The 9660-nt window shown below is 34.0% G+C and overlaps 1 protein-coding gene across 2 annotated transcripts; it reads left to right on the top strand.

The window, feature by feature from the left end:
* Positions 1-1108: 1108 nt before the first annotated feature.
* Positions 1109-9432, top strand: LOC113521400 (fork head domain-containing protein crocodile-like). Of its 2 annotated transcripts, XR_004224043.2 has the most exons (3): positions 1109-2297; positions 2471-2643; positions 8730-9432. XR_004224043.2 is itself a non-coding variant. In XM_026906933.3 (2 exons), the coding sequence occupies exon 1, from the start codon at positions 1273-1275 to the stop codon at positions 2281-2283; it is 1011 nt and encodes a 336-aa protein (XP_026762734.1). In that variant the 5' UTR covers positions 1109-1272; the 3' UTR covers positions 2284-2297; positions 8730-9432. The 2 variants fall into 2 exon arrangements, 1 of the variants encoding a protein (XP_026762734.1); XM_026906933.3 differs by lacking the exon at positions 2471-2643.
* The last annotated feature ends 228 nt before the right edge of the window (positions 9433-9660 follow it).

Here is a 9660-nt window from a genome sequence, read left to right as displayed (position 1 = left end):
CTATTTAATTCGGTTAGTATCTAACAAAATCTTGAAAGGCACAGCTATCAGTATCCTTACTTTAATAAAATTGCATTATTTTATTATTATTAGTAATTGCAACTGAGCTACAGTTGCGTATATTCTTAGGCACAAGCTATTTTCTCATTAAAGAAAGACTTAAAAAAGGTCAAATTGCTTGTTTTTTGAGTGTAATTCTATAAGATGTCGATCATTATTTTTCAATTGATAGAGTTTACTTAATATTATGTGATCCTATATTTATAAACATTAATTTTCGGAGCAAGATCTCAAGTATATATAGTTTATATACCTATAATTTTTGAAACTACTTAGGACCTTGTACAATTTGATTAGGCATAATTCTATAGTTCTAGTAGTACTTACTTATACAAAAATATTAACATTTTAAATGAATATGAATTTAAATTTCTTTACTTTTTAGCGCAGATAAATGAAAAACTAACAAACATCTAAATATTCAAAATTATAGATATATATTTATTTATACAAGATAGATTGTCATTGATTTTTAAATTTTTAACTAGGTTTTGCTTTTTTTTCTGTAATAAGAATTTAATTTTTATAAGTTATCTGTAAGTTTATGAAAATGGTTTTATTCTCGAAATTATTTGCTTTACCAACATATTCATATTGGTTGCAGATATACAGTAGACACTAGATAGATACTCTTTATTGTTTCCTCCAAAAGGTTTGGGGTCTGGGATTTCATTTAAAAGTTAGGAGTCACATTGATGACGTTGCTGGTACAGCTGGCTATATTATAAATTTAATTTAATACATGGGTATGTAAGTACTCAAAGATATCGAGTGCAATGCTTTTTGGTCGTATAGTATAGTTGCCCGACAATGAGTATAGAGGATAAAGTCTGTTAGGGTGTGAGTGTCACGAAGCGAAGGGGAAGTGCTGTGCAAGATAAGTGGGCGCCGCCCTCGGCCGCGGCTTGGGCGTGAGTCGCTCCACCTGGCGTTTGACGGGGCTGAGCGACAAAGACAGATGCGGCCCCTATGCAGTTGTTTGAGCGAGACTTGCTTTGTGAGGGCGGGGCGAGGCCGCGTCATAGCGCAACAACCGGTGGCGCCCACGGTCCCGCTCATTCGTCTTTCGTTTAGCGTCCGCTATGTAAACGTGTCTTGTTGTGAATCCAAACAAAATCAGTCAGTCGTCATTTTGTTGCCGAAAGAGCAACGTGTCGAGGGTTCCGCGCTCGCGGTCTGAGTATGTTGTGGTGGTGAACGTGGCTTGCAACGATGCACGCGTTGTTCGGCGAACAGAGCCCCTATGCGTACCGTGGCGGAGCCGCCGGCGGCTATTCAGCCGGAGTGACACCCTATGCCTACGAACAATATCGATACGGATATGGAGCTCCTTACCTCCATCCGCACCAACAGCACGTTGGAGCGCCTAAGGATATGGTCAAACCGCCCTATTCGTACATAGCGCTAATTGCTATGGCGATACAAAACGCACCCGATCGACGTATCACTCTGAACGGTATCTACCAGTTTATTATGGAGCGATTTCCTTACTATCGAGAAAATAAACAGGGTTGGCAAAATTCGATCAGACATAATTTAAGTCTTAATGAGTGTTTCGTGAAAGTAGCGAGGGACGATAAAAAACCCGGTAAGGGAAGCTATTGGACTTTGGATCCAGACTCTTACAACATGTTTGATAATGGTTCGTATTTGCGACGGAGACGCCGATTCAAAAAGAAGGACGCCATCAAAGAAAAGGAGGAAGCGTTAAAAAGGCAGCAACAACTTCAACAAGCGCAAGAAGCACTCGCAGCACAAGAAGCACTAAGTGCAGCGGATGCACTTGGACAAACGCGTGATATCAAACCTGATGTCAAACCTCGAATTTTCGAGTGCAGACCGAAGCGAGAGCCTGGCGCAGAATGTGCACGTTACGATAAACCTGTCGATGCGCTCGATGAATTTAGTGAATCTCGACTGCCACCCTCTGCGGTATATTGTTCACCGCAACCCTATTCCTTAGCTGCTGAAGAATTTCGAGCCGCTACGTCTGGTTGGTATGCAGCGCCTGAACCACCCGCAGAGCAGTTGCCGCCGGCATTCCGGGACCTTTTTGAACCGCCGAGCTGCCAGCTAGCGGGTTTCCGGGGCAGTTCGCCAGGTCCGGATGCATACCGAGCCTCCCCACCACCGCATCATCACTACCGCACACCAGCACCTTCATATTATCATCATCAAGCGTGTGTAGCAGCTGCACCAGCGCCTGCTCATAAGTCCTACTGAGATACTGCCCTCAGGTGAGAGTACTAATTATTTCCTCGCTAGTGCTCTGCGATCTCGTTCCATATTTATAGATTTGTGTGGCGTTCGCGAATTCCGCAGTGCGAATTGCTCGCATATTTCACCCCTGCGGCCGCAGGGTGAGCGTCGATGTGCATCGGAGCACCTCGTGACGTGGTTGTGGTTGCAGGAGGCCGGCATCATACGGCGCCGAACGGATTTAGCCGCGCGCGTCAGTTCCAGAGCGGATAAATATAGCGCAGTAGCCGGAGATGCCGTGAAGGCAAGTGGCGGCGCGTCGATAACCACTGTTTACAGATCGGCGGCCGACCCTGCCGCCTCTCGCTCCGTTCACACCTATAGGTATGTCGAAACTCAACATGTGTTAGAAGTTGCCTGTAACAATGAGTGCCTGATAATGTGAGGGTGTGCGTGAATCGGATGGTGTGTGTGAGATCGCCAGCGGTGCTCCTCGTCTACTTTACTGATTTTCTGATGTTTCACGGAAGTTACGAACACAACGATTGTTTTGATTAGCTCTGGACATACATTATCCAAAGAATGCGCGGGTTTATCTTACTGGATTGTAATAATTTTTCAATATCTAGATTTGTTGCAAAAGTAATAAGATACTTTATAAAATAATGTCAGTAATTAGTTCTTTTGTCTTCTAAAAATATTCAAGAACAAATGCATTGTAAATCAAAACACCTGTTTGAGTTAAATGCGTAACGTATGGGTATTAAAAAATCATTTGCAATTTTTTGCCGCTTTGTTCCTTAGAATTGACCATATGGTAACCAACTGGGGTATAAGCTAACAAACATTGAACGTAAATATTTAACAATAGGTACAGATTGAAGCTCGCAACTCATCCTTTTGTAGTGTTGTTAAATTCAACGTTGAGATAATAATTTACTTAACTATACAGAATTTCTGTTAGAAATAATTCATTCTATAACTTAGTAACAATATTAATGAATGGGATAACTTTTTCCAAACAGAGTAGTCGAAATCTTAAAATGATTAGTGAATTATTTTTTTTTTATACAACTTAAAATAGCAAACAAGCTGACGGTCCACCTGATGGAAAGTGGTAACCGTCGTCTATAGACATGAGCAGTACCATGGACATAACAGAGTATATTGTTTCGCCCATGATACCCCCCATGCGTTGCCATTCCCGAGGACTTAGGTGTTATTTCTCTGTACTCAGTAAATTCTTTCTTTAAACCAAAACACAGCTATGCAAACATAGCTGCTTCACGGTTGAAACAGGAATGGGACAGAGGTACCTGATGAAATTTCGACTATACTTTTTAGGGGAAAGTTGTTCGCCAGTTTCATAGGTTATTATTATCATTAGTTTCTAGCTTGATATAACAGTTACGATTTACCCTATCTAATCTACAAGTAAAAAGGTAACCCTAATATAACATTAGTTGGAATCAAAGAATTTGGAACTTTTTTAATATGTACATTATTTGAAAGATATAATAATTATCTAAATTATGTAAGTACTTTATATTGGTAAGTTAATTTTCCATAGTTATATTTAAGTGGCAGTAAAGTTATTGAGTACGGAGGCATCGCTTTCGTCCTCAGGAGTAATAACTTAGGAACTGTAGGTATCTAGTACTCCATGGATGGTTTAGTCACTAAACTTTGGTGTATAGATTTCATTATATTTATTTTCATCATCAGGGGCGTTGTTTTCATTACAATTACACGTAATCTATTACTTATTGGTTAGCGTTTGTTTTAGAACAATCTTATTTTCAACTGACGTACCTACTGAATATGGAAATGCGGTTCAAGAATTGCTAATTGAGTGATTGATAGATTGAATCATAACAGTAGACCTAGAATTTCCTAAATTAGAATCACGATATTAGGAAAGTAGGTTGGTATGTAAATTTATTTTGTTATGTAGCATACTCTAATGAGGTGCTGTTGCCGTGTCGTCCCAGTATAGATTGGGTCACCCCTTTCTTGTCCACAGGTGTCGTAAGAGGCGACTAAAGCAACTTAAAGGTCGAGGGTTTGACAGCAGTGACTCTCTTGAAACATCACTAAAGCCTAACTGCAGTTACCAAGCGTGGCAACTACTGGCAAAATACCTTTTAATGGGGGAGGCCTATGTTCAGCAGTGGGCAGCTAATAGCTGATATGATGATGATAATATTATCACAATATATTTTTTCTCTGTACACGTATGAACTAAGCATGCATGTATTTTTTGAGACGGACGCTACTGCGCATCTCTCGACCATTAAGTTCTCCTAGTCGCCTCTTACGACATCCATGGGAAAGGAGGGGGTGGCCCATTTTATGTCAGGACCATACGACAAGTAAAATATGATACAAAACTATAATGTTTTGTTACTTATAACCGTAAGTATTGAATGAATTAATGTAGTATATGTAGACATAATGTATATTTATTTAGAGTGATGGATGTACCTACATTACGTTAGACCCTCAGATATCATATACACAAATGAGTACATAATGACTATAGACTAAAAAGAGGATTACTAAAAAATAAATAGTTAAAACCGAAAGCATAATTTAGACTGTAACGTATTCTGAATCAGGAATTTATTAAAAGTTGCGTTTTTTTAATCAAGTGTAACCCTTTTACTCGGTCAGGCATGTACCTACCATGATTCGCTTCTAAAATTAGTATCTACCAATTGTTAACTGACCTTACCGTTCGGTCAATTAACTTCACTTTAATCTCGCGCAACACCTATCAAACGGCATTTGCGCCCATAGAACAAAAAATGGGTTTGTGTTGTGTTTGCTTCGACTAATGCACGCCACACATGTTACAATCGCATTTTACCTACAACTAGAAGTTAATTCAACGATAAATAGCAAATGGTGTAGGTATGTGATATATTATATTATCATAATTATTATCATTATCTTTATTTCATAGTTTATACATTGTGAAAGTAGTTATATAAAGTAAGACGAAAAAGTAAATTCGCTAGTTTATAACTCCACTACCTCTACAAAATAATATTTAAGAAAACTGATATGGAAAATGAGGTTGCGCTTTACAAATTTATAAATTGAATTAATGTGGATGTGATCCTAGATATTCAATCTTGATATCACCGTCATTTAAAAATAAATTTAATGAAACTAAGTCAAAACAATTTATCAATGTATATTAAAAATAGAGTATCAGTTTATTGTCCAATTTATTTTACATTTTCTTAACACAATAAGTAGTCATGTAAATCAACGTCATGCTATAATTTCAATGCAGTCCGTATATACATATACAAATTGCTTGAGTTTTTAGATTGAGGCTAGATAAAAAGTATGCTCGAGAGAACCATTAAATATCTCGTAAAACATTACGATTTAGTAAACCTATAAATATTTTAGCAAACTTCAAAATTGCATAAAACATAATCTAAATACTTTGGATATCATATTATTTATTGCCTAAGTATTCTTGGTGATCTTATTCGATTCGTTTTGTGCTACATAGTAACATCTTTGTTCGTTCATTATTGAAAGATTGAAAAGCTCCTCAACGACTCCTTTACATATAGATAATTATTTCTTTCTGACACTTAGGTGACGTATCGTAAATATAAACGTAATACAAGTACATTGTATAGTATTTATAAACTCTTAGAATTTGTAGGATAAGAGGCAAATTTTACTAATGTAATAAAATTGTAACTAGACAACGTCTGTACAGGGCAGATACTTATTTAACAAAAATCAGTAAATAGGATCCTAATAAGACTAACAGAGGCCAAAACAATATTTTTTAAGTAATTTGCTCTCTCTATCTGTATGTTTGTTCTGCAATGACAAAAAAAAATACAAAAATAATCTAGAAATGATCTACTTCATTGGTTTTTCTATTTTTGCAACCATACGTACGAAGTAGTGGGCAAAAAGTACTTAATGGGTATCTATCTAATACATTCTAGCAAAGCACTACAAATACATACAGTAGTTAATTTCAATACAAGTTTATGAAAAGACATCCTCTAAAGAATTTTGCGTGAAGACAGATAAAACTTATACATATACTTTAAAATATGAAATAGCATTAACTGTTTAATTAGGTAACTAAAGGACTCTTTCAAATTTATAATGATCCAAACGTAATCGAATTTTACAGTGTCACCATCTTCTTATAATTGTTAATGATAAAGACGTATACAAACTTTATTTTACTAATGTAATAAAATTGTAATTAGACGATGAGAGATAAAAAATGAATATGATGAGTTTTAATAACACCAATAGAGGTCAAAATAATATTTTTTAATAACTTAACTGTCTGTCTGTATGTTTGTTTCGACAGCACGCAAAAACTATTACACAAAATTCGGTAGGTACAATTTACAGAGTTTAGATATAGTTGTGTTCCTGGACGTATAACTTAAAAACTGGTACAAGTATTATCTTGATGTGCTATTTAGAATTGACCTATTTTATTGGTTTTCATATAACCACGTCAAAAAGTTAGCTATAAATATTAAGTTAGATAAGATATAATTAACCAATATTTAAATCAAAGATTGAACCGACACGACATTCCCAGTTAGGGTAGATACTTACGAGGGTGTTAAAAAATCACACAAAATGACTCAGAATAAAATAAAAAAAAAACATCCGGATTACGTAACGAAAGAACAGAATTATTAGCATTTAAAATTTAATCGCCAATAATCTCTTTTGCGTTATCTTTGTTCTTACAGAATCTATAATCCTTGTTGTTTTTAACAGGCCGCAACGAAATTTACGAAAGTGTAAAAGAATGTTTATTCTGGTAACTTTTTTTATTAAACGACTTCAAAAAGAAGGCGCTAAAATCGGGTGTATTTTTTTATGTTTGTTACCTCATAACTACGTCATTTGTAAACCGATTTGGAAATTTCTTTTTTTAATCTGAAAGATTGGTCCCATATAAATATTAGCAAAACCGGTTGAGTAGTTTAGTTTTTGGTTAGTAAAATAATTGGGTTTGCTACAATAAAAGTATGTAGTTTTTTTTGTGGGATACAATCTTTATTTATTTGTGACGATTATTAATTATTTTTTAAGATTATATATATATTTTATAAAAAGTCTATATTATTTAACTAACATATCAAGAAAAGAATAGGTATTACATTAGTTTTTGCATATACCAGGGAGTAAATTAAATAGATTAAATTTTTTTTATTCAATTTAAAATGGCAAACACGTTGATGGCCCACCTGATGGAAAATAATATGTCGCCTATGAACAATACTATAGACGTAACAGTATACTGAGTCCACAATACCCTTTATGCCTTGATATCCTGAGAACTAAGGTTTTATGCCTCTGTATTCTGTATAGTCATTGTCATATCCTACCCTTCAAATTGAAACACAACTGCTTCATGGCAGAAACACGAATGGGACCAATGTACCCAAGCAGATGATTTTTATACAAAGTATCCCTGAATTATTAAATAATTTAGAATTATGACCAGATTATTAGATACCATGGAAACAAAAACTAACTCCTTATCATTTTGTCATATCTGTTTCATTTTCATATCATATGAAAATGAAACAGTTTTGGTGGAAGCGGTATGATTGCCATTTTTAAGGAAGATTAATATTTTACGTGATACGACATATTAAGTGCATTATCGATTAATGTTCAAACGCGTTTAAAACGGCCATGTTCTTTTAATGTGCTCTACCGCTTGTAAAACGGAATGTATTCCAAACAATGGAAGTAATGACCTATGTGTAAGATGAATGCTATAGCATTGCTTTACCCATCACAATCAGCTCACGGAAAGTATTTTTTTATAGCAGTTAACCTCCCGGGAGTGATTACTGTGAACTTGCCTGTAAGCTGTGGTTTTTTTCTAAAAGGCATGGGCATATAAAATATATTAAAAATTATTTGAATCTATGATTCTACTGACAAAAATTTTAATGTGTCAATCATATTTATTTCATATTTCGTACCCTACTTTATTACAAATATTAATTAAAGGTAACCGATGAGAAATGTTATAAATTCATCATACCTTTAATTTGTATTTGTTTACCCTAAAAGTATACTAATCCGATGGCAAAAAAATGTTTAGTTTTCATGGTTAGAAACGTACCATAAAATAAATAAATCAAGATATAACCCTTTAAAAGTTTTTACTTTAGATTTATCAATAAAATCTAGGAAACACATACATAAAATGTTTTATACATGCTCACGGCTGTAATTGCTGGTAAGGCAGTCAGAGATGACAATATCTGTAGCTGCCTTACCATCAGTTTTACCTACTACTATTGTTATGGTGAACGTAAAACTCCCACATTACGTCGAACATATTAGAGTTCAATATGGTTATAGGTGGTTTATGGTCAAATTTAAATAAAAATTATAATAAATATGATTTTTTCACATAAGAATATTTTTTGTCCTAGGTGTAACGGTCTAAGAAGAACGCGAGAGGCTGAGTGCAGGGGAGAACGGGAATATCTAATGTTTTATGACGACGCGGTAATTTAATAATCTGAAGTTTGAAACAGTGAAATTCTTTACAGTGCGAACAGTTTTTATTTATTATTCATGCTGTAGGAATCTTAGGTATTTTGAAGTATAGTGCCAGAAGACTTATTTTAGAATGTATCTAAAGGTATACATTTAAAGGTGAACTTGTAGATACGAGGATAATATTAAATAATCTGATTTAGATACCCATATAGCCTAGCTACATTTATTGTTTCCATGTTGTTAGGCTATAAGTAGTATGAATATGAGTTAGAGAGAGAACCTAATTTGAAACGCATTTCTATGTAATATTATCTATAATGTAAATAAATATATTGACGTATTATAAGTAATTGAATTTAGGTATAGTAAGTACGAAGTTTTAATAGATTTGAGTAAAATTTTAAAGTTTTACGAAAATCAATATGAACGAATTCTAGTCTGTTGTAGGTATATTAAATACATTTTGAATTTCTTTTAAATTTATTTAGTACAAAGTTTTTATTCTATTCGACAATTTAATTATAAATATATACCAGTATAATTAGATTAAAGAAAGTATAATTTTAGAAAGTATAACCTTTTACAATATTAAATAAAAGTTAATTTTCAGCAGGCGATACACCATTAATGTTATTACGATAATTATCTCTATAGAACAATGTTGTAGACTTATTTATCTATCTAATTACATTAATAATAATAATTTAAATTTATAGTATTTTTACAGTACACATTTTGTCATAAATATACAATAATTAAATGTATCATATAATGATATATATATATATATATATATATATATATATATATATATATATATATAGTTGTAGAATACTGATGGATCTGACAAATATTACATAT

This window comes from Galleria mellonella, unplaced genomic scaffold (genome assembly GCF_026898425.1).
Source record: "Galleria mellonella isolate WM207_F2 unplaced genomic scaffold, CSIRO_AGI_GalMel_v1 utg33, whole genome shotgun sequence".
Taxonomy (NCBI): Eukaryota; Metazoa; Arthropoda; class Insecta; order Lepidoptera; family Pyralidae; genus Galleria; species Galleria mellonella.
The sequence above is the reverse complement of the archived record's forward strand: the minus strand, read 5'-3'. Positions and strand labels throughout refer to the sequence as shown.